We start from the raw sequence: 26,758 nt of genomic DNA, 5'->3' as shown, positions 1-26,758 counted from the left end.
CATGGCGGTGGTGCAGACAAACATGGACGAGACAACTGAGGGACCGCAGAACAACCAGCCGGCAAGCCACAGCACCACATCTTAAGACAGAATACCAAATGAAGCAGACTCCAATATTACCCTGCCTTCACCACTCCAACTGTCAGGGGGAATCTATATGATGAATCATGAAGCAATTTTTCTTTCTTTTTTCTCAACTCTCTGCTTCTGGCTCTGCTTCTGTCTTTGTCTGTTTTTCTCTCTCTCCTCCCATATTTTTATCTTATTTTTAATGAACTCCTCTGTGCCCCCCTCTGCTCTTCTCTCCACTTCCAACTTCTTCCATTCTGCTTTCTTTCTCTCTCCTCCCCCAACCCTCCTTCCATCCCTCCCTATTTCAGTTCTTGCTATAAGTCTTCTCCACTGTTCTTCTACTCTCCTGCTCTCTCTCTCTCTCTCTTTTCAATGTACATAACAGTGTACTCTTTAGGGGGGGAGCCCTGGCGGTATCTATGGCAACCAGATTGCTAGGCAACAGCCATTTCTCCCTTCCTTTCCTGTGCCATGCAGCACCGGCAACAATTAACCAATCCAAAGCTCAGAATGGATGTCAGAGTATGTGAAAAGTTCAGAACACATGTAGTGTCTAAATGCGGGCAATTAAATGCACATCAAACCAATCAGTGTTTGCTTTGGAAATTAAGATGATAATGAGGGTTTATGCAGAGTAAGCACAGTGTTACATAACAAAAGGTTTTTACTCTGAACGTGAAAAACAAACTGGTTCAGATTTTACACATGAAGGCGTTCTCCTCCGTTGATCACACGCAGCAGATTACAATATCAGAAACCTTCAGACAGACGCTGGCGCTAAACGGATAGTAAGGAAAGGAATTTTGTGATAAAAAGCACACAATTTTTATATTTCCAATAAAAACCAAACTTAAAAATCAGTTGCGATGATGCTTCAGCAGAACATGAGATCCCAGCTCATCACATGCTGGTTCACACCAGTGCCATTAGCATTAGTTTTTAATATGCAGGGTATCCCTTTATGGTTACTTTCACACAAACTGCTCTACAGCAGTTGTCCTTCTGCTGCAGTAAATGACACACTGACTTGGCAACTAAGAAATGTTGACAGAAAAAACACAGGCTCGTAAACACGCATCCTGTGAAAAGGCTGAAGTGAGGGTAAAGTTAGATTTTAAAAGTACATGTTAAAGCCCTGTAAGTATGGCAAAGTTTCTTTTTGTGTCTGACAAACAGTTGCATTTACACAACAGCAGAATGAAAACTACTCCTGTGCGACACAAAGAGGACTGGAAAGACTGGAAAGTGGGTCTTAGTGGGCAGTGAAACTTCAAACACATGTGCCCCATGTGACCTGTTCTTCCAGGTCTTCAGAGTAAGCAAGGCCAGATTATCCAATGGGCATGATGGGCACAGGCCCAGGGGTCCACGCTCACTTGGGGCCCATGTAGGGCAAACACCAGCAGTTTGGACATGAAACAAAATGTATATAAAAGCCAGATAGTTACACCACGGTGTCTAGTCTATTGCTATTGGTACCACTGGCTGAAAGATGTTAGAAATGTCGTTTCACAGTGTATCATTCACAATTTTCACAATGTTGGCATGGGGAAGGGGGCCCCTGGAACACTGTGGGCCCAGGGGCCTGTGCACTTTTAATCCGGCCCTGACAGTAGAGCTGGGTGACACTGCAAACTTTGGTTTTGATCTGATAAACAGTAAATCCAGGGCAAGTATCGCCATCATAGGTATTGATACCAATATAAATATCACTTTAGGCTTGAAACAGTCATCTTGTGTCTAGAATTATTTATTTTGATTATGATCATAATAACTTACAAAGAATTAATAACATTACTAATAAAGTATAAAACATTTTTATTATGTATTTGAACTGAGAAAGTTAAATGTAAGGTTTATTGTTTGTAAACAATGTAACAAATTAAAAGTTTTTTCTTTTTCTCAAACTAAACGTTAAGTCAATTGTGTAAATCGCCTTTATAAATGTATTATTTCACTCTGAAACTTGCACATTTTTGCAAGTTTTTCCACCCAAAACTCTTAACTGTGGAAAAGAGAGGCCAAAACTCAATGAAACTTTTGATTTAATGTCTGTGTTGTCATGGAAACGGGAGTCTAAGACTAGGAAAAGTAGAGGAGGTAACAAACCACTGAGGCATAATATTGGGGGAAGGGATCTTTAGGACTGCATTTTCTCAACTAAAAACACATTACTTGTTACCATGTAAAATAAATCTGAAAAATCTTTCTGAGGCCAAAGGAAAGTACTAAGAGTTAAAGTTGCAGTGAAATTCTGCTCTATTTATCCTGGACTGTTCCTTTGCAGTGCTTCATTAGAAATACAAATGATAAGAAAAATAGTGTATACTGGAAACACAAAATATAAACAGCACACCGAAATTCCCACTTACAATTAATGACCAAAAGAATGGAAACAGAAAGCAAAGTCATTCTATGAGAATCAGGAATGTGTGGTTACAGTGAGGTTTGAGTTGATTTTAAATGGCTAAAATGTTTTGAGCAGCTGTTGGTTCTGCATAGTCATCCTCCCTGACTTTACTATCTGAGGGCACTCTGACAGCCGTCTGCTAGAGGTGAAAACTGCAAATATCGTAATTAACAAAAACATATAATGTTGCTTTAACCCTTTATAGTTTGCAAAAAACAAAAGAAAAATATGTCTTTGTATTCTATTTTTCTTTGTTTGTTTTTTTCTTTTTTTTTTAGTTTTGGACAATAACAATAAGAATGATTTTTTTTTAACAAATGGTTGAGATAACAGTAAATAATATGTTAAAATAGTGTAATAGTCTAAATTTAAAACAGTTCTGAAATAATAATAAACATTTACTTTTGGTTATTATATTACCAAACTAAGTGACAGAAATGGATCAGGCAGGCTTATTTTTTATTTTATATTGATCACAACTTTTTAATAAAATTCAGTATTAATAGAACATGCTGTAAAAGAGTTAAGATTTTTTAATAAAGACATTTAATTATTTTTTTAAAATGTAATAAATTTTTCTTCTTTTTATAACTAAACAAAGCATATATGTTCTCTGCTGCATTATGTGGAAGCACAGAAAGAACAGCATTTGTTTTTTTTATTAATGGCCAAAAACAGCTTACAAAACAAGAAAGCCTTTTTTCTGCTCTGCAGAGCTGCTCTGATGTCAAACAGACACATGGCACTTAAATGCATGTATAAAACAATATATCTTGATGAAGAAAAACAGTCCTCTTTGTTCTGGGATGCAACATTCATATGGTTTGAGGAGCTTTGGTAGCAAATATCAATGGGTACAAAGACCGGACAGCTCGTCCCAGTTGATATAATCATCTGCATCTGCCCAGTGACACTGCTATATATGGCAGAGCAATAAACAGAAGAGCTAGAACATTACTGCAATTCAAATCACCTTTCATGTTACTCAAAGGGAAAGACTGAAAAATGTGGGGTGGAGAGACTACAGACAGCGAGGCACAGATGGAGGGACAATAAACAAAATGGGAAGCAGCCATTTTGGCTCCTCAACATTGTTCCGATAGATGTTTTATAATTTGTCCTTTACTTGTCTGTCTGCAGACAGCAGGGGGAGGAAGGGGAGGCCATTTTGCAGCACAAGGCCAAAAAGTGGAGAAGGGGGAAAAAAAATCCACAACAACCAACAATGGTGAGTAGGTACAGAGGGATGCTGACCTTCAAAGGGCTCAATTACATCTCTCTCTCTCTCCCTCGCTCTCTCTCATGCACACACTCATGCACATACACACTTGAAATTGGGCATGATTGGCCATACAGCACATTCACACAACTCAGTGGCACAGACACACACACACACACACATAGACACAAAGACTTGCTCATGCATGTGTGTGTGGTGTGTTCGGTTTGTCTTAAAAACACACATATGGAAACACTCTCTGAGCGTCCCCGCTGCTCCACACCGTAGGACCGTCTGTCCATCCAGATAAAGTGGCCTCTGAATCTCAGTTCTGATTTTAGAGGGGACGAATTAATGACAACTGTGCTCCCCCTCTTCCTCCTCCCTCTCCTCCTCGCCCTCTCTCTCTTCCATTTATTCCTCTCTGACTTTCTTTTATTCATCTCATTTGTTCAGTCTCACTTGCTGTTTCTCTCAGTTTGTGTCCTTGCAATCTATTTGCAATTTCACTATTATTCCAATTTACCTCCTTCTCTGTCTCTCCAATTTTCTATACGTACCCACAAAAACCAATTTTCAGGTGGACACTGCAACCTCTAACATAAGCAACCACCCCCCTTTTCTCCATCCACCTCTCCTCGGTCTACCCCCACCCCTCCCAACGTCACATCAATGCCAAGAGACCTGCACACCTCCAGCCTATACTCTCCCTCCCTCCTTCTGCACCTCCAACCTCTTCTTCTCTTCTGTTTGGGGGAAAAGAAACAGTATATGTGGTGCAGTCATGAATTTTAATGGCACTGCTCAATCTGAGTAAACACTATATCGGCTTCTATCCAGAAATGTTCAGGGAGGGTTGGTAATGGTGGCTGATTTTAGTGATGGTAGACACAAAACAAAGAAAATGATTATGAGAGAAGCCAAAGCTGATGGATGAAGCAAACTACAGAGAGAGAAAATGGAAAACTGGGGTGGCGGGGCAGGGAGGGAAAGGAGAGAGGTTTTAAGCGAGGATGCAGAGCAAGATGAGAAGAAGAAAGTAGTGAAAGATGGACCAAGAGAAGGGGCAGGAAGGAAAATCTCATCTCCTCTTGGAATAATCTGTCATTTATCACACTGATGGTAAAGTATAGGGAGAGAGCGATGCTGGGTGAGGTTCAGAAATTACACACTTTTATAGCATCTGTGACAAGTTTCAGTGGGTATCAGCTCACACTTGTGTTGTGGATGCTGCATTCATACTATAGCGTCTAGACAGACAGAATATAGCATAAATTATGCATGCAGGGTTGCTCTCATCTAACGGAGCAATATTAATATTATTACATATGTGGCAATATACTGGAGGGTGGAGGGCGGCGGAGTCTCGTCCAAGACACTCAGTAGATTGGGATAATGTATTATGGCACACACACACACACAAATACACGTGCACAAGTGCATACACAATCACATGTATGAACACCCTCACACAGCCCTGCAAATGCATGAGCACTTGTGCAAATGCACACACCATCCAAAAGGTCTAAGCTTCCTTTTTCATTTCGGCAGAGAAGATTGCATTTTCTGGAGCACTGTGTATGTGTGTGTGCGATTACTGAATGTTTGGGAGGGAGTGTTGGGGCATATTAAACGATTCAAATGCTGGCTCTGTGTTGGCTCTCTCCTACCAGAGAGACCTAAAACACATGCACAAATGATACATGCTTACATGTATATGTATATTCAGAAAAAAAAAAAAAAAAAAAAAAAATATATATATATATATATATATATATATATATATATATATATATATATATATATATATATATATATATATATATGTTCCTTGACGTCCTGCACGGTGTTGGGCTGTAAGCACAACCCCCAATCTGTGGACATCAGCTCTCATACCACCCTCATGGAGTCTGTTTCTGACTGTTTGAGCAGACACATGCACATTTGTGGGCTGCTGGAGCTCATTTTGCAGGGCTCTGGCATTGCTCCTGTTCCTCCTTGCACAAAGAAGGAGGTAGTGGTCCTGCTGCTGGGTTGTTGCCCTCCCATGTCTCCTGATGTACTGGCCTGTATCCTGGTAGCGCCTCCATGCTCTGGACACTACGCTGACAGACACAGCAAACCTTCTTGCCACAGCTCGCATTGATGCGACATCCTGTATGAGCTGTACTACCTGAGCCACTTGTGTGGGTTGTAGACTCTGTCTCATGCTACCACTAGAGTGAAAGCACCACCTGCATTAAAAAGTGACCAAAACCTCAGTCAGAAAGCATTGGAACTGAGAAGTGGTCTATGGATGTCCATACTTGAGGCCCTGGAAACTGCCAAACAAAGACTCCAAGCATTGACTGTGCGACTGAAGAGATACACAAGAGAAGTTGAAGCCAGAAGAATAAACTGGCTGTTCTCAACTAATCCAGCTAAAGTGTACTCCCAGTGGCAGGGTGAAAGTACACAAGCTGACCCATCAAGGCTGGAGACAGAACAATACTGGAAAGGCATATAGGAGAAGGAGGTATCGCATAACCGTGGTGCACAGTGGTTAAAAGACCTCAGCGCAGACCACAGCTCCCTCCTTGAACAAGGTCCAGATACCATCACAGTGGCAGATATCCAGCATTGACTATCAGGTATGAAGAACTGGTCAGCACCTGGCCCTGATATGATCCATGCCTACTGGCAAAAGAGACTGACTTCACTCCACGAATGCCTAGCAACACAAATTAACCAATTCCTGAGGGATGGGACTCACCCTGAATGGCTGAACAAGGGACAAAAAGTCCAGAAACTGAAAGACCCCCACAAGGGATCAGTCCCATCCAACTACCAGCCAATAACTTGCCTCTCCATAACATGGAAGCTCCTGTCAGACATCATAGCGGCTAAGGTAAGTGGGCACATAGATCAATACATGGCAGAAACACAGAAAGGCATTGGCAAAGGAACCAGAGGAGCCAAACACCAGCTGCTGTTTGACAGAACAGTCGCCCGAGACTGCAAAATCAGACAGACAAACCTGTGCACCACCTGGATTGACTACTGGAAAGCCGACGACTCAATGCCACACACATGGATCCTGGAATGTCTGAAGCTGTACAAGATCAATGGCAACATGAAGACCTTCATTGCAAACTCAATGAGGCTTCGGCAGACCACCCTGGAGGCCAACTTCAAGCCAATTGCACAGGTCTCCAACAAATGTGGCAAATATCAAGGAGATGTCCTGTTCCCGCTGCTGTTCTGTATAGGCCTGAACACCCTCAACCAACTAATCAACAAGACTGGCTGTGGACACCAACTCAGGAATGGGGCCACCATCAGCCACCTCCTGTACATGGATGACATGAAGCTGTACATTAAGAGTGAGCGAGACATCAACTCACTGATTCACACCACCAGGATTTACAGCACGGATATCGGAATGTCATTCGGACTGGAGAAATGTGGGTGAATGATAACAAAGAGAGGGAAGGTAATCCATATGGAGGGCATTGTTCTCCCGGAGGGCAGGATGACAAATGTGGAGGGAAGCTACAAGTAGCTGGGCATACCACAGAAGAATTGCAACCATGAAGAAGCTAATACCTGCAACGAGTGAGGCAAGTACTGAGAAGTCAGCTCAAGGGCAAGAACAAGATCTGGGTAATTGACAGCTACGCCCTGCCAGTGATCAGATACCCTGCTGGAATAATAACTTGGCCAAAGGAGGAAGTCCAGACCATGGATGTCAAAACACGGAAGCTGCTCACCATGCATGGAGGGTTCCACCCTAAGTCCAGTGTCCAGCGACTTTACACTAAGTGCAAAGAACGGGAAGGGGACTAGTGATCGTCAAGGCCACGATCCAAGATGAAACATCCAAGCTCGACAAATACATCAGGAAGAAGGCACCAAGGGATGAAGCACTTAGTGAATGTCTCAGACAACGGAGTCTGGAGGAACACGAGATGGAAGAACCATCATGGGAGGAAAAGTCCTTGCATGGGATGTACCACCGGCAGATAGCCAAAGTGGTCGATATAAACTAGTCCTACCAATGGCTGGAGAGGGCTGGATTGAAGGACAGCACAGATGCACTGATCATGGCAGCACAGGACACTATGGCTGAGCACCGGAGCGATCAAGGCCCAGATCTACCATACCAGGCAAGATCCCAGGTGTAGATTATGCAAAGGAGCCCCTGAAACAATCCAGCATCTCACAGCAGGGTGCAAGATACTAGCAGGCAAAGAATTACATGGAACGCCATAACCAAGTAGCCGACATAGTGTACAAGAACATCTGTGCAGAATATGGACTGGAGACCCCTAAGTCCTATTGGGAAACTCCCCCCAAGGTGGTAGAGAATGAGAAGGCTAAGATCCTCTGGGATTTACAGATCCAGACAGATTAAATGGTGGTGGCCAACCAACCGGACAAGTGATCATGGATAAGCAGCAGGGGAAAGCTGTAGTGATTGATATATCCATCCCCAATGATGGAAATATCAGGAAAAAGGAGCATGAGAAACTGGAGAAGTACCTCAAGGAAGAACTGGAGAAGGCCTGCAGGGTGAAAGCAACAGTAGCACCATAGTGATCGGCACATTGGGGGCAATCCGTGTCCCCCACACTAGAAAAGTGGCTCCAACAGATATCAGGTGAAACATCAATATATGGACAAGATACAAAGCCTACACACATATCTATATTATCTCTGAGTATAGCAATACTGCATATATTGTGGATATGTGTGTTTTTCTGTTTTTCTGGATTCTACTATGAGTAAATTGCTTTGATTTGCCTCTGCCCTCTTTTCAAAATGTCTGCAGCTATTTCTTCTGGTTTTATTTGTGTCTGTGAAAAAGTGAGCTACTTTAACTAAACATTACTGGAAAAAAACCTGTAGGATAAATGGATGCCATTGTTCTTTAAAGATGTGGTCAAAAGTGAAGTACACAGGCAGGAGTCAATACTGAACATAAACCATAACAAAGAAAACAGACAGGCCCTGAGGATAAAATAACAGAAAAAAAACTGGAAAGTAATTTGGACGCTATGGCTGACAGCATAGAGGTGTTTTGTCTGATTCATGAAATGTTCATAAGAACCTAAATATTTGCTGTAATTGTTGCTCGTTGGCTTTTATTGCCCACTTCTCATATCAATAACACATTCACAGAGCTCATTTTGTAGAGTATTTTGACGATTTAAGAACTGTGTCACTTCTTAAAAACTGTCAAACTTAGTAGGTCAGTGGTGCTCAAAGAGATGAAATGACCTCAATAAACATCTGACCTTTTCATTACAGGCATTGTAACGAAGGAGAGAAAAAAAACTTAATGCTGCAATAACCTTCAGTAGAGTGGAGCTCAGCTAAAATTAAATTGGTCTAACATTGCTTCTGGGAAACACTGCTGAAGGTGTTGATTGTGCTAGCTTATTGTGGGACATAGCTTTTTTACATTCATTAGTCCAATCAAATTTCTACTAACGTAGCTCAATCTACATAAAAAACACACAACTACTAACTACTTAAAAAAAACCAAACTCATCTGCCTCTTAACCAACATATTATGATGTAAATAAACATCAGGATTGATGCTGCTGTGAGAAAAACAATAATATGGGGACCTGTTCACACCAGGAGCCAGCCCAGTCAAGCCCACAGGGGCTGCTACCATTGGAAACCATACAGATCAGGTTTGCACAGCCATAAGGCTGCGGTGCAGGACCCCCACCATCCAGACAAGAGACAAGGGTTTTTCCCCATGACCTATGTGCCAAATACATAAGTCTTGAGCCTTTTTTTTTTTTTTTTTTTTAAAAAACATCTTCAGTCTCTCAAGCCCTGAGAGTCTCTGACAGACTGGTCTACAATTAAGGGCCGAACAAGACCACAGCATACGTTTTGGTTATGATTTTAGGAACAACTACAAGGCCGATACCAAAGGCCAACGACTGGATATCGACACACAGGTTGTTTTGGATACACAACATGGCTGATCCAGCAAAGAAAATGCAACAGAACATTATCAGAGAAAACAATTAAAAAGAAAGTAAGTGACAGGATGGATGTGAAGCTGGCCTTCATTAGGTAATGCCACTTTGATGGTCTGAACAAATTACACATATGATCATTTCATTGTTTCTAGTTGATTCAAAGTTACAATAACATTGAACATATGCTAACTAGCACAAAACATGATATAGATAAAACTGAACTTACAAGCTTTAATTATGACTAACAAATGGCTTCACAAAGTGTCTGTGTCAATCCAACAAACCTGAACATATTCTGTACCAAATGCTATAATGGACTTGTGTCTGTAATAAAGTTTTACTACTATAACATACCACTTGGCAAAAACATCTATATCCGTACTTCTCAGCACCCACACAGGTAGCTTAACTGGTATAAAACTGCTAAAGACTTTAGCAAGCAGTAAACTGAAACTTCATTACCACCTTATTATAATATGCACCAGAGCATAAATGGACACTCAGTAAGCCCTTAAGCCACTCTGAGTGCTATAAATAAAAAGATAGTCACTGGAAGCTGAAATATAAAGAGCGGACAGGAAATTTCCCTGACAGTATAACTGGTGTTTCTTCGCAGGCAGTCCTTCAGAACTGATGAGTGTTGATTAAAGAGTTGTTTGTTCTGTCATTGAGCTGATGCGTCCTCGCAGCAGTTGGTGAAACTGCAGCAACACATTGCATTAAGCTGTTTTCACACATGCGCAACACCTCTGAAAATATTCAGTCAGAGACTAAAAATGTAAATCTTTTACATTGTTGTTGTTGTTATTAAAATTATTATTAAGCTGCCCCATGGTACGTTTAATGCAGACACAACTTGGTATTTGCACCAGTGAGGATGGTTTTCACCTGTCGTTCCATTTTCTTGTAACGACTGCAGAAAATGATCCTGCAGCCACAGTCTGGAGCTTTTAATGAGAAAAAAGTCAAACCTTCAAAAACCCAAACTAATACTCTGCATTTTCAGTAAAGAATATGATCTGGTCAGTATAAAACTTGAGCATCTTAGCATCTTCTATGAAGTGAAAGTTGTTTTTGAGTAAAAGTACTAGTGTGAGGGCCAGGGATTGATTTTATGAGTCTGCAAACTCATCGAGCTGATGGTTTTAAAAAGAAAATGTAGAATATATCTGGTGTCAGACGTACCTTTCCAAACCTGAGATCTGCACATTGGTGGAGTTTGAGATCAGACAATGCCAAACTGAACAGAAATGTCCATTTTGACCCAGTCTGAGCTGTCTAAAACCGCTCTAATTTTGTTCTGCTCACTTTATCAGATTTTGTCTTTGCAGAGATCATGTTCTCATGTTCCATTAGTTGTAGACATTTACAGTAACAGCTGCATCATTTTAAAGAGAAATTCCTCCTGAAAGGGTGTGTTTTTAATGTACAATTTAAGGCAAACCTTTAACTTTTTTCATTTCTGCTATGTGCCGTCTTCACTTACTCTCCAACAGTAACACATATACTGATACACATTTTCACAAATCTTACAGTTTGCGATATTACGTCAGGTATACAGCAGCCCAGGCAGTTAAAGGTTAAACACCGTCATGAAAATAAGAAAAAGTGTCATTTTCATGAGACTTGGAGTTGAGAGGAGCAATGACAACTGCCAAACAGCATTCATCAGGTTAAGACCTTTGTATCAAAGCTGCTTTGTGTTTTTTAATTCAGGTCTAATAAAAGTCTGTTTATGACATATTTGTCCTCATTAAGATGAGAAAGGTTACCTCATAAGAACCGAACACTTGTTCCACCCAGATCAACATCAGCATGAAAATAGAACTGAAGAAATCAGCTAAACTCACAAGTCCAGTCGAAGAAAATCCTGACACACACACACACACACACACACACACACACACACACACACACACACACACACACACACACACACACACACACACACTCACAGGAGCACACTTTGAATTTCACTCCGTCAGCACTGCATCTATCTATAATGCTCCACTGGGATAATCAATAGTTCTTTGTGATATTCTGATCATGAAGGATTGTTGGAAACGACTGTTGAACACACCTGAGCTTCAGATTCATCCATTCACCTCACATGGGAAAGGGGGGTGGGGGGTATCGGGTGAGGAGGGGACACTTTTAGTAAGTTTACTGTTCAGAAAGCAGACTCACGCTTGTGGTTGTTCTTGCGCTGGAAGGGCAGGGTGTGTCGCTCTGAGTCCTCCTCGCCTTCCTCGTCCGCCAAGTGTGTGTGGGTATAGTGGTAACTCAGTCCTGGGCGGTTCTTATATCGCTTTCCACAGACTGGAACACACACACACACACACACACACACACACACACACACACACACACACACACACACACACACACGCATGCAGTGTGTACACTTAGTTTTAAGTTTGTGTGAGTTTTGGATGAAAGAGAAACAGGAAGCAGAAACAGCATTAAAGATGAAAGGCTCACTGTCGCAGACGTAAGGCTTGTCTCTGTCTTCGATGGCGGGCGGCTCTTGTCTCTTTCTCATGCCTCCGACACCATAAGCCTGCAGAAAACACACATACACACGCATAACAACAGGCAGATTCCTGACTTCCACATGAGTATTATATGCACACATAGAAACAATAATAATAAAAAAAGAGAGTACAACTCCACACACACATACACACACACGTTTGCTTTCTAATCATCTGCTCTCAGTGTTAAGCTCCACTTCCAGCAGGAGGGGGCTGATGACACCTAGCAGGGGGGCAACAGTTCCAATTAGCAACCCTGGTGTCTGTATGCGACTGTGTGTGTGTATGTGAGTCTGTGTGTTTTTATTGTATGTGTGTGGCGTCTTGATTATCAGAATACATTGTTAACACTTGAATATCTGCCCATGGGATGCCCAAAAAGAGTGGGGAGAAAAGACCTGTCTGTTCTAATCAAAGTTGTTAAAAAAAGAGAGAGAGAGAGTTTATCTCTGCATGATTTAATCTCTGGATCTGTTTGGATTTCATTTGAACGAGTGTTAGTTTGTTAAATGACATCTTATTACAAAGTCTAAAATACAGCGAAAGCATACATTTTCTCACTGTAAGAGGTGGAAACACATTTTGGACCCACACCTGCTGGACTTAAAGGGTTCAATCTGCTCGATCAAACTTTGCCAGATTTTTTTTTTTTTTAACATTAGAAATATCATCAAAATCTAATATTTAGAGGTCAGAAAGTCACAACAAACTTGTTTGTAAATGTTTAAAGTGGTGCTATTATGGTATTTGGAGTTTTCTGAGCTTTCTACAGTGTTACAGTGTTGAATCCTCATCAGACATGTGAACGACACTGTTTTTTTTATCACCTAAACGCATGTTTGAGTTTGAGTTCCAGCACTCTCTCCGTTCGGTTTCCATGGCGACGAAAAACGCGTCGTTTTAGAGAGTTTTTTTCTACTTGGAAATCCTTGTGACGTCCCGGGGGATAAGGTTCGGTGATTGGTTACCTTCTACTGGTTAACAAGGGCATGTACAAATACATCAGGCGGGTGGAAAACGTGGGATAAAGTTATTTCCAACAATGGCTGGTGAGTTTACCAAAGAGAGACATCCTGCTGCATTCCTTGCTGTGGGTTGCTGTTTTCCACTTCGTTTTCAGGGTCTGATTCAGGTTCCAACATGTAGGGCTGTATGCTATGTGTTGACATTGTATTTTGGTTTTTTTTATTGAGTTCATATTAGCCTAATCCTTCTGTTTATGAGATGTTACAATGACGGCGAAAACAGTTGCGGTGCGCGCTCCCGATGTAGTGCAGTGGCGGGAGGCGGGGCTTAATGCGGAAGAGTCTCAATCCACTCGTTTTGCCCACAGGCTGATCTGACAGCCTACGGAGAGGGTCGGTCTGAAGTAAATAAAGCGATTCGTGACAATAACTGGATCAATCCCAGCCCTTCTGGTCTCAGAATAAAAAATTAATTAGCCTGAAATGCACATAATAATTCCACTTTAACATACAACTAACTATTTGACTTATGATGCATCCATCATGCATCTTGTCTTGTATATATTACACACTTTTTATGTTGCATGACAAGGTTTCAGGCATGTAAAACATCTCAAACCTCTGAATAACTCGACAAAAAACATCAACTCTTTCATCAATGTAACATCTTTAAAAAACCAAACATTCTGAGATTTGGGAATGTGATCAGATATTCCTAAATTTGTCTTGTATTGGAAATTCTTCATTACTCTCTTAAATCAGAGTAAACGTCCAGGAAAGGGGTCTGCATCCTTTCCAAACCAATGAGCTAAACTGCCCTCAGTACAGCTAAAAAAAACTTGTTTGGAGCACTAATGATCATTTAAAAGTAAGATAACGGATCATTTTTTATTAATTTATACTATAAGAAATTAGATATTTTCTGGAAAAACCTTTTTAGTTTATTTCAGGTTTTAAAATAATGAAAAACATAAAACGTTTGCAGACAAAGGATAAATATTTTTCTCTTAGTTTTCAGCCTGATGACAGAAATAATAGATCTATGTCAATATGTTGTGGATTTTCAATGCAATCATTTCATTAAAAAAAAAAAAGAAAAAAGCTACAATCTTCATTTGTTTTTATATCTGTATTTAAAACCATTTGTTTATTCTTTATTTTTTAAGGCGATGTTATCATGAGCCATTGTGGAAAGCAGTTGCAGACACCTGGATCTAGGATGACGTGGCAGGAGTCGTGTTCCCAGACGTGAAACGTCATTCGGTCAATCTTCTGTGTCTTACAGAGCTACAAGTTTATGGAAAACCTTTCCCACAGAAAAGATCAATAACACCAGGAGATTTTCACGCCTGACCAAAAGGTGGTAGCTGTCCAAAACAAACCTGTACACACTCATTTAAATGCTTTGTGTGTGAACGTCGGCATGCAGTCTGTATGAAAGTGGGTTTTCAAACTTTAAGCTGGATTCACACTCAAACAGCATCTGTGTACAGTGAGGTCGGTGTAGCAGGCACCGGTGAAATATGCTCTTGCACTCAGGCATATTTTATTGACGTTATGTTTCAGTTTCTCTTCCGTGGTAATCACACATATTCAATGAGAAGCTGCAGGTTTCCGGATACATGTCATCACAAGCTGGCCAATCACAAGGGAGTATTTCCACATAACTATGCTCCAAGCAGAGGTGCGCATCAGGTCTGGAAGAAGTGCACGTCAAGCACAAATTAAAATTTAAATGTGTAGGCAGGTAAGTGTCTACTTTATCTAACACAATCAAGATCATAAGACACCATTAAAAACTTGCAAAGCTAGCTAAATGATTTAATAGGGGTCCCCAGACTATTAAACTCTGTATGTCGTCACACCTCGAACATATGTTGATGTTTCTCCTCGAACAAAAGACATTGCAAGTTCATCCTTCCGGTGAGGATGTCAACCAACTTTGAGAGCGAAGCATCAATTAACTAATACTCTGTGAACGTACGTAGACTATTAGCATAGTGCAGAAACGTAAAAAGGCAGCATAGCGATCAGCCTTTTATGCACACGATTTATACGGGGGAACAGTGTTCATGCACGAACACACCATTGCAGTGATTAGAGAGAAAAAAGCAGTGGAGGACTGTGTCTTCAGCCTCAGCTGTACAGCGTAAAGGAGGGCTGTGCAGCTTCTCTGTCTGGCCAGGAGGAGGTGCTGTTGAGTCATTTGTACTGCGCTGTAAAAAGGACTAAATTAAGGATTTTGTGCTTTTCATTACGGATTATTATAAAATAAAGTGAAAATATATATAAACTAATCACTGAAGTGGAATGATTATTTATTCTACCCTGACTGCACACCTCTGTCGTCGATCCTCCGTGGTGCTAGGTAATGCAGACACTGCGCAAGTAATTAAATCTCAGTAACAACAAGTACTTAATTACAAGTTTCCAGATTTCTGGAGCTTCTCGCTGAGTTTTTTTGTTTGTTTTTTGTTTTTTGCCTTGCCTTGTTCCTGTGTGATGAATAACTATACTGTAAATGTGATTGCCACCTCAAGAGTTTGTACATTTAGTCGTTTAATAAAGTTTTTATTTAAAAAAAGCTCCTAAAAGAAATGTAGTGCAAGAGCATTTTTCGTCTGTCTCAGCTGCTCCATCTGCCCTACAAAGATATGAATCCAGCTTTTCGTGGAAACTCTTTTTTGTCTTTAATTGTTTTAAAATATTAATGCATGTTTTAACAATGACCTGTCCAGGGACTGCAGGTGGAAATTAGCAGCTTTGCTAAAAGGTCAATGGATTGCTGTGCGTGTCCCTGTCAAATAAACATTCATCCATTCATTGGCAGAAAAAACATTTCTTCAGTGTCTTTCTGATTACAGTAAATAAAAACCAATAACAGAGAGAAAAAAAGAGGACAAACATAGAAAACAGATTTCTTTGTGGTCTTACCCGTGCTTTGGTACGGTTCTTGCGCTTTGGGACGTCTTCCTCCATCTCATCCATCTCCAGTTCATGAGGGAAGTCTCCAACAAGCAGCTTCTATATGAAAGACATCATGAGAAAAAGAAAGTGAGGCAGATTAAAATGCTTCTGTCTCTTTTATTTTCAATTTATGTTGTGTGAATTCACAGGTTCTCGCACTCCATCCTGAGCTGAGCCAGAAGGCGAAGCTCTCGATTTACCAGTCGATCTACGTTCCTACCCTCACCTATGGTCATGAGCTGTGGGTCATGACCGAAAGAACGAGATCTTGTATACAGACGGCTGAAATGAGTTTCCTCCGCAGGGTGGCCAGGCTCTCTCTTAGAGATAGGGTGAGGAGCTCGGTCATCCGTGAGGGGCTCAGAGTAGAGCTGCTGCTCCTCCGCATCGAGAGGAACCAGTTGAGGTGGCTCGGGCATCTGGTTAGGATGCCTCCTGGATGCCTCCCTGGTGAGGTGTTCCAGGCACGTCCCTCTGGGAGGAGACCCCGGGGAAGACCCAGGACACGCTGGAGGGATTATATCTCTCGGCTGGCCTGGGAACGCCTCTGGATCCCCCCCTGCAGATTTGGCAAATGTGGCTGGGGAGAGGGAAGTCTGGGCTTCCCTGCTTAGGCTGTTGCCCCCGCGACTTGACTCCGGATAAACGGCATGAAGATGAATGAATGAATTCACAGGTTGCTATAAAAAAGAACATCTTAGAACCGAATCATTGACAATGAACGCAGCCAGGTGTGTCACTACATCCTATGTGACAACGGCTGAGTTGTATTTCCCTCCATTAAACGGGGACACCAGGAGCCTTGATAGAGAAGTTTTATAAAGTTTGGGGACTCGCAGAAGCTTCATAAAGAAGACAAATAAAGCTAAGCTGCACAGGCACACGTTTCCTTTTTGGGTCAGGCGCTAAAAACACTAGATCTTGCGCTCCCCATAACAGAACTTGATAGCTTCTTTTATTAGACTCTCCTGTGTCCTAAATGTCCACATCCTGCGTAGTAGTTGTTGTGATAGATAAACTAAATATTGTGTTAAAATCACTGCAGTGTGCCTTTAAAGAAAAATCCCCTTTGTCCTCAGAGGAGGCAAAACATTGTCTTTATCTTAAAAGACAAACATGTAATTGAGGCTTGATAATATCGGATCTCTCAGTAATGAAAAACAATGGTAATGAGGGATTTGTAAGATGCTTTGATGGGCAGTGTATTGCTGACCTAGAGGCTGGGGAAGCCCCCAGTTTGGAGGCCCTGAAAAAACATTTAGCTCTCAAACGGCCTGTGTGAGTGCTCTTCTGTCAAGTGCTGATCGATTAGCCGTCCATTTGAGTTCAAGTGCAACAGCCTCAAGATGTTTAAATACAGTCAGGAAAAAAATTAGGACTCCCCATGAAAGCCTGATCGTTGTTTTCTTAAAGCACAGAATTGTAAAATATCTGGAGGCCTGCCTCGTTTTTTTTACGCCACCAGGAAAGCGAGTGACACGTGCAGCGATTTACTGAAAGGCGAAAACATGAATGGAAATTAAGAATATGAAACAAAATAAGTTTGTATCAGTCATCTTAAAAGTGAACATTTAGTTGGACCCCCTTTGTTCTCTTAAACAACCTAAAGTCATTTAAACCAGCTTTCTAATGTTTTCTTTCATTTCTTGAAGGACTCTCCTCTTTAGATGCTTTCTGCCTTTTGTTCTGTACTCTGTCAGGAGGATCCCATGCTGCCTGTGTAATGTTGACGTCCAGCCTCTGGTGAGGACTCACAACGTCCTCAGACCTGTTGCTGCTGAGTTTTGTTGCACACTTCAACCTTTTCCAACCATGCGTCCCTTCCTTAAGAATGGCTTCTTGACAGCCACCTTTCCATGGAGAGCATCTCTGGTGAGGCTTCGGCAAACAGAGGATGGATCCCTGAAGAGCTCCTCTAAGGTCCTGTGTCAGGCCTTTGCTGGATTTCTCCCCCTTTTTCTTCAGTACATTGACTTCTGTTCACTGGGTGTGTGTATTTTATTTGTATTTGTGACTTCTTCTTTTGTCCAGTTTCATCAACAATACACAGCATATGATGCTGAGATACGCAAGGCTTTTGGCCAAGAGCTCTTTGGGAGTCACCTTGGTGGTGCAAGATGCAGTTTTATGCCAAAGAAACCCAGTTTGTTGTCTTTCATTGATGCAGTTAAACGAATCATAAGAAACTATGTGTCTCAGCTGCAGGCTATGAACAGATTGCCTAAATACAGACTAAATTAATTTAATTGTTATGTGTAGCTTTAACACTGGCTCATCCCTTTAGTTAGGCTCCTTGTAAACACTGTTACTGTTAATGTGAGGGACCGAGCCGAAAAAACCAGAGAAGCACAAGGATTTTTTTTAGAAAAATATAATATATACATTTATTTAACAAAAATATCAAAATAAATCTTTTAATGCAATAATTTTGGGCCCATAAACGAGATCAACGAAACAAACTTCAACATGGGCATTAACTCAAACACTAACTGACCTACTCAACTGACACACAAGGGACACATATATACTGGCTAATCAGGCCATTTTGACACACGAGGGGGGGGACGGACAATACAATACTCTATACCACCTGTAACATAAACTAAATTAATCAGTGTAGTGTTACATGTAACCTGTCAAGAAAATAAACTAAATAATCTGAGATTCCTAAATAATACAAACCAACGGACAAAACAATGGAAGAACCTAAACCCCTCCTACACTTCCCGCCTAAAAAAAGATGGTATTGCCCAATTAGGCCTCAGCCTGATTTAAGGAGCTCCAGTGCAGCCAGGACTCTTTTCTTTGGCAGGCTTGGGAACTCCACCCAGGAACTGCCAACTTCACAGTGTGACAGCTCATACTGCCATCACAGTTAAATAGAAATATTCTTCTAAAAGCGGTCAGGTACAAGTTACAGAGCCTTGTTATAAGGGAATAATTTATCTAAGCATCTCCAAAAAACAGACCGGATTATTGAAACGCAGGGTTGCGAAGGGGGTGGAGCTGTTCACTCACAGAAACAATCCAAAGAAGTAAACACTCACTCAGTCCCAGAGAGAATTTAGGCTCAAATGAGCTCAACATGCATGTCTAAGTGTGATGCATACACATTGCTACTTGTTATTAATATATAGAATGGTAAAAAAAATTAAAAACAACAACAACAGCTCACTACATGCTTTGGATGCAGCAGCCTCTCTCTGAAGGAGCTCTGCAGAGCTGTCAGTTCAGTAGGGGACATAGGGTGGTTTGTTTGTTTGTTTATTTAGATCCCCATTAGCTCCTGACATAGCAGTTGCTACCCTTCCTGGGGTCAACATCATCAGGATAGATGCATAACACTTTTAAACAAAACAAATAAATCGGATGTACATAAAACATTCAACATGACAATGAAAAAAAGAAAAGAAATGAAGCTTGACAGAAATCACAGATTTGAGAATAGTTCAGTTACAGAAAACAATTCACAACAGTTCATAAGTTTCTTTCAGTATGTCCTAATAATTCAGGTTCATGATTAAAGCATTATCATTATCCTAACCGCTCAGTCCAACTAAGGGTTGCAAGGAAACTGGAGTCCACTCCCAGCAGTCCTCCGGGTGAAAGGCAGGGCACACCCTGGACAGCTCGCCAGTCCTTCGCATGGCCAGATTAAAGCATTATTCGAGAGCAAATAAAAACAGTCCTAATCTTCTAGAAAAACTGTTTATATACATCACAGAAATCAGAAACTGTGGTGATGAGTTCCATGTTACCATTCCTCTAAAATGCCTTGTCCTCTGTTTTTGTGTGACAGGCAGGTAGTAGGAGACGACTCACGCTTGTCTGACGTGTTGAGTACTCATGCACATCACTGAAAAAAGTAAGCTTGCTCTGTAATATTTCTGGTGTTTCTGTAATGACCATATTTCTGGAAATATTATTATTATTCTATTTCTGACCTGCAACCAGGCCAGCTGTCTGTGCATCTCACTGATGCTTGTTCTAAAAGAACAGTTTAATACAAGTCAAACTGCTTTGTTTTGCACCATCTGCAGTTTATTCAAATTAGTCTCTGTTGTACTAAACCCAATAATACAACAATAATCCAGATGTGACTAAACTATTGATTCAACTAATATTTTTCTCTTTTGGTTTGGTAGACATTTTCTGCAGTGTTTGATTAAAGTCATACTCCTATCAGTTTTATTTTATTTTTTTTATATCAGCTCTATGTGACTATTTTAAGTAAGCTTACTGTCCACTATCACCTCAAGCAGCTTAACTTTAGTTACCTGTTCCGTTGGACGACCCTCTACAGATACATTCAGAACAGGAGAATATTATAGATATAGATATTTATAAAATATATGGAATATATAGATATTTAGTTACTATATTTAGTTTAGATATATAGATAGAATATATAGATATTTAGTTCCTAGGGGTGTGGAGGGGGACTGTCCTTAAACATGCATAAGAGCCCAGCCATCACCTTCTTTTCTCCCAACACTTCAACTGGTGTGCCTAAAGGGCATTGTAGTACAGAGCTGTTCCGTACTGGGATGACTCAGCACATTCAAGTGTAAGATGGAGGAACATCCATCAATGATCAATACAATTGATTTTTTTGACTTCTGTCAAGTCTGACAAAAGCAGAAATTGCGACATGGTGCATTAATTTTTACCAACCACTTGTTCACAGAACTACATATACATATATATATATATATATATATATATATATATATATATATATATATATATATATATATATATATATATATATATATATATACATATATGACTGTAGCCCCTCTTTTCCAGTCAGGGAAACCAGGTGTAACACAGTACTTACATTTTAATCCACCTTAATTATGTCGTTATCTGGACAAAAGAAAGTTTGTTTTCTCGGGATAATGAGATAAAAGATCCCATTATCTCAGGAAAATAGTCTGTTATCTTGTTTCCTGGATAACGATTAAAAGAAGAATGATAGTGAGCACAACGCTCTCGGCCTTCGTAACAAGTACTGAAGTGAAAATAAGTTTTAAAAAAGAAAGAAAAAAAACATTAACAGATGTCAAAATGACATTTTATAACACTTCCATGAAGCGTGTTGAACCACTGTTAAACACTACTGAGAAAGTTCTGGGGACAGTCTGGCTCTCAGGAGGAACAATGGGATGAAATGAAGGGCGGCTGAAGACTTTTGCAGGCTTTGGTTCTATCAATAAAAGCACTCAGAGAGCGCAGACCTTCGCCAAGCAGCTCGTTTCCTCCCAGATGCTGATTTCTACCTCATGTTGTAGGCCTACATTTATCACCTCCACCAAGGAGGTTGTGTTTTTACTGCCATTTGTTTATTTGTTATGTTATGTTATGTTAAGTTATGGATTGATTTTCATGAAATTTTCCAGAGTTGTTGGAAATGTGAAAAGGAAGAACTGATTTACTTTTGGTGGTGGTCACCATTTGGATCCAGGAATTTCTTTAGAACTGTGGCCCTTGGCGAAGCTTTGTGCTTTCCGAGTGCTTTTCTAGTTTTATATGGAAACACTATTAGATTAATTGACAATGAATCCACAGTGACTCGGCTATATTGGGGTATTTGTTGCATGTTTATATCTTCATTTGTTCTCTTGGGGTAATGAAACTTTGTAACGTTTCCTGTTTTGAATCATAGTATGCAGAATGAGATCCAGGTCTGATATCTTGTCAAACATGTTGGGAACTTTTTCTGTGTTTTCCAGCCGGGCACCCTGATCATTTATTGTGGAGTTAAATACATATACTCTGAAAATGGTCGTATCTTGCAATGCAATACTGAACAATCCATCTAAAAATTCCTGGATCCAGATGGTGGTCCAGATCACTTCCAAGATCGAATCTAAGCTAGATCAAGACCTTTTCTCAGAAAAGAAATCATAAAAATCCATCCAGAAGTTTTTGGGTAAAGTTGCTAACAAATAAACAGATAAATGCTGGCAAAACATGACCTCCTTAGCGGTGGTCATAAGAAGCTTGGAGGGTTCGTTGGATCTCACTACAGTGATATCCATAAATACAGATAAGCCTGTGAAGAGATCTTTAAGAACTTGAAATCAGTCATTCTGTTGGCTGAGAAACTAAATTACGACTGGAGAATATTTCAAACTACTGCCAACAAGGCCACATCTTAGCAGGTTCAACCCCAGAGTGGTTGCTGCTGATGCTGAAGAGCATGCATCACCATCACAAACAGACACAGAATTTTTTATCTTAATGGGAGGTGGACAAGGAGGAAAAAGTAACATCAGAACATGTGATGGGAAACATCTCAACCAAGACCGTGACCTTTGAAAGAATATGCTTTGGACAGATAAAGTTTAACAGGATGCAGTAATGAACTGCATGTTTGAGACACAGGTAAACAAGCTACTTCAGCTGAGGAGGCGACAGACTGTGCTAAAATCTCAGTTTGACTCAGTAACCGGTCTTGAGTACGTATTCATACCAAATTTAAAGCAACAGTGTTTAAAAAAATCAGGATTTTGGAGCTGAATCCACCATGAAGTGGAGGCTAAAACCACGCACTGGAATGCTGAAAGTGAAGCAGAAGAAAAGCTCAACAACTAACAGCTCAAAAGACAGAGATGGAAAATGCAGAAGTCAATCTTTTGGTAATGTTGTGGGGTCATTTAAAATATGCAAATATTTTACAACCCTAAAATATCAGGCAGGGATGAGCAAAATGAGATGATGTCATAAATGGTTGTGGGAAATATTACCTGCTAGGACATGAAGTCTCCAGTAAATATCAGTATTTTTTTTTACATTGTGATGCAATTAGACAATGTTTGTTCATAGTTATTACATGAAAGCCGAATAGCTAATGGATATTTCTTAAATATTCAATTGAATATTTGAATATTCAATCCAGTTGAATGGAGTTGGGTGTCAAGATTTCACAAAAAATAAAAGTAAAAATGTTTGCAAAGTTGGTCATGAATACTCATGAGTGGAAATCCTTGTAAAACCACAAGCTGCCTCGCAATCACACACAATCAGAAGCACATGCCCACACACTGGGTGCCAGGAGGGAGCTGTGGGAGCTGCAGGAGCCTGTGCCACCGCCAAAACACACACTCCAAGAGAGACAAAGACAGACACAGACAAAGAAACACAAACACGGAGCGTAACACAGACAGATGAAAAGAGATAGACAGCCGGCAATTAGAAAGAAACAACAAACCACAAAGCGAAGCACTAAGCAGACCGGGAGAAAATGAGACAGCCAAACCCTCACCTGACATTCACTCATTGGCTCTTCTTCCTTGGTTTCCACTTTCTTGTCCAGGGTTTCCCCAGCAAGCAGCGACTCCAACACAGGACCGTCTGGGATCCCCCCCTCCTTCTTTAGAGAAGCCTCATAGTCTGGAGAATGAGACAATTACAATCAGGAAAACAGCAGAGATCCCAAACCCATGTTGACACGCACAGCTGAGCTGACGGCGCCCTAAGGAAACTATATTTGGCTGCTTCATAAGCAACAAGAACTTGAACTTCTGTAATGTGCAAAAGGCTGAAATAAAAAATGCATGTTTGTATCACACAACTCTGTAAAGCTTGTACGCGAGTTTGTACATTTTCCCTACAGACGGTTTGGTTTTATGTAAACCCAATGTAGCAGAATGAAGGAAAATGAGTAAAATACCCATGTTGGCGGAGCCTATGAGGACTGTACCTTAAACATTTTTTCTGATTACAACACAAGCATTAAGGTCAGCGTACAGTTTTCAGAAATGATGACATTAAGCCATTTTAACACCAGTAAGCACCGTGCAACTGCACCATTTCACAAGCAATGAAGCAGCAGTGTATGAAAAAAACAAATATAAGAAGAAACAAAAATGACGAGTAGTCACAATGAAAAGAAGATGAAGTCCAGCTTAAAACAAATTACTACAAAAAGATGTGTTTTCATTGTTTTATAATATATTTTATATATGTGTGTACCTCTATCTTTAAAGTAGCACGATGTAACTTATTAAAAATACAAGTTTCTAAATCATTTTTACGATACATGTACATTTATTATGTGCATTCCTGGATTTGTAGCTGCCTAGCAGTATCCCAAGGCTGAGAAGCTGCACTTTTACAACATTTGCTTCCAGGTTTCTGCATCACTTTATGCGTGTTGTAAGACGAATGCTGAATTAGCCATCGTTATGGGAAGCCGCTAAGCTAACACGCCAAGTTCAGAAGTTCTTTTCTGAAAATAAATGTGTTGATGTTTTAATGTTTTAAGCTTCATGGTTGTGACAAAGTGGGTGAGACTGTAATTGTTCACCACTTGTCCCTAACATTTACTTTATTTGTCCCTTTAACTTTCTTCTGCTATTTCTGTTGCCGGGTAACCGTGCTGCACTTACTATCCCAGGTTGTTAGTGTTTGCATTGTGTTGCATTTGTCATTGTGTCACCATTTAACATTATTCTTTAACTCCACCTTGCAGGATAGATGTTGGAGAATGGACAACCCAGCACTTCCTCATTGCAGGTGTGAGTGACTTCTTAGATTACTTGATTGGGAGAAACCAAGTGGAGGATTTCCTCTTTTGTAGTTTCTTTAGGTGAGGGCTTATTTGAAATAATGTATTAGAGCTGGTATTTCTTTGTGTAGTTTTGTTTATTTAGGAATTTGGTTTGTTTATTGATAAGGTTGCTGGGAGTAGTGAAATGGGGAAATGGTTTAAGCTAAATCAAATCAGGTGTGTGTCTTATGGGGTATATAAGTCGTCAGTTTTGGGGCGCTCACGAGGAGAGAGTGAGGAAAAGGATGTGAAACTAGTGACTGATTGCCCACAGATCTTTGAAATTGTACGATGGACAACTCTTGGAAAATAAAATGTTCATCTTTAAGGAAATCCCAGGACTGCTGATTCTGTCTACGTCTGATCTTCTTCAACCTTGGACACGTTACTTCACAATGGTCACCCTCACCATGAAAGTTGTTGTGGGAAGAAATATTAAAATTCTACAAGTTTCATGACTTATCTTCCAATCGATGAAACATTTCTTAGATTTTGAATTTCAGTAGATAATGTTGAATTGCACTGTCCAATCAGAGCACAGCAGGCTTTTCATGAAGTAGTATCAGCCGTTGACTTTTAATCTAAACCATAAATCAGCTTCCAACACAATAATAACCCAAATTAAAAATTGTAGGCTTGAGAATATGAATTCCTAACTTTTAACATCCATCTCAAAAAGTGTTTTCTCACAAACAGCCCATCAATGCATCACTGTAGTTTCTATTTATGTGTCAGATTAATGAGAATCTAAAATGTGCCCTGCGAGGGACTGGCGACATGTCCAGGGTGTACCCCGCCTCTCGCCTGAAGACCGCTGGGAGAGGCTCCAGCTCCTCCGTGACCCTTAATCAGACTAAGCGGTTCAGATAATGAATGAATGAATGAATCTAAAATGTCCAAAAAAAGAATTTATCCAACCAATCCCTTAAAATAGTGGGACTCTGCATATGACAGATGATTTCTGGAGAATTTACAGGAGTGCATGAAATGCTAAGAGTTGCTGCTTTATGCTTTTTTCCTCTTATCTTCATGTTTGCAAAAATCAAATACCAAATACATGCAGTGTTGATATCATGAGAGCAGTCATACTAACGGAGGGGTAGGGAGCATCATTTGTACTGAATGTGCAATAAGAAAACAAGAAAAATCTTGTTAATTCCATGAGGGTAAATCATGCCGTGCCTTCTTTGTACTGCACATCAGAGCATTTCCAGGATGCAGAATACATGTCAAATTGAAAATGTCGTTCTGTGAGTATGATATATCAACATAGAGCCTTGAGAAATCCAGACTTTAGCCACCACACATTCTCAAGTTCTTAAATTTCTCCATCCATATCTCATGCTTACCAATCTTGAACTCGATCGGTACGAGTCGAGGGTCCTCCAAGATATTTAGCCGTCTCTTTTTGCGCCAGCAGCGAGCAGGATATGTGTACAACTGACCTGGAGCATGGCCTGAAACACAAAGTTGTTACTGTTCATCAGTTCGCATGGTTAAAGCTAAATCTGGATTGTTAATAGTTGCCTGTTTGGAAAAACAAAAACTGAAAGAACGTCTTTCACTCACTATGTTTGTTGGTTTTGGTAAATGTAACTAAAATCAAGCTAAAATCAAATTTCATATATAAAAAATAAATCAAATAATTCATTAAAGTTTTAGTAAAACTTAAAATCCAAGTTGACACACTTAAACCACTAAACAAACTCAAACACACACACACACACGCACACATATACACACACACACACACACACATATATATATATATATATATATATATATATATATATATGGTGTATATATGGTGCTCCTGATGATTGTCTGCTGTGTTTTGTTAGGACCCTTAGATGTTTACTGTTTTTTTACTCATATAGTAGCTGGTTGTCTATTTTTTTCTGTTTGGATTTAATTACAGTTGTGGTTGTTTATATCCTTTGGTTCTCCCTCTTTTTCCCCTCTTTCCTTCTCTCTTCTGATCACCCTTTCCTTTCTGTCGTCCAATCTGATGGGTTTGTCTAAATTAGGCAATAAACTAAGATTGAAAAATTAT

At 40.3% G+C, this 26,758-nt stretch overlaps 1 protein-coding gene across 1 annotated transcript in view; it reads right to left on the bottom strand.

The window, feature by feature from the left end:
- dpf1 (double PHD fingers 1) overlaps positions 1 to 26,758 on the bottom strand; it is a gene marked incomplete at its 3' end in the record, with an annotated part of 55,219 nt that overhangs the window by 15,531 nt on the left and 12,930 nt on the right. The window contains exons 4-8 of the mRNA XM_079246884.1: positions 26,055 to 26,162; positions 23,419 to 23,546; positions 16,116 to 16,205; positions 12,164 to 12,242; positions 11,870 to 12,001 (exon numbers count right to left, since the gene is read on the bottom strand). Of these exons, the coding sequence (XP_079103010.1) occupies positions 11,870 to 12,001; positions 12,164 to 12,242; positions 16,116 to 16,205; positions 23,419 to 23,546; positions 26,055 to 26,162 (537 nt within the window). The remainder of the gene's footprint in view (positions 1 to 11,869; positions 12,002 to 12,163; positions 12,243 to 16,115; positions 16,206 to 23,418; positions 23,547 to 26,054; positions 26,163 to 26,758) is intronic.

Source organism: Telmatherina bonti, assembly GCF_933228915.1.
Source record: "Telmatherina bonti genome assembly, chromosome: 9".
Classification (NCBI taxonomy): Eukaryota; Metazoa; Chordata; class Actinopteri; order Atheriniformes; family Telmatherinidae; genus Telmatherina; species Telmatherina bonti.
The sequence above is the reverse complement of the archived record's forward strand: the minus strand, read 5'-3'. Positions and strand labels throughout refer to the sequence as shown.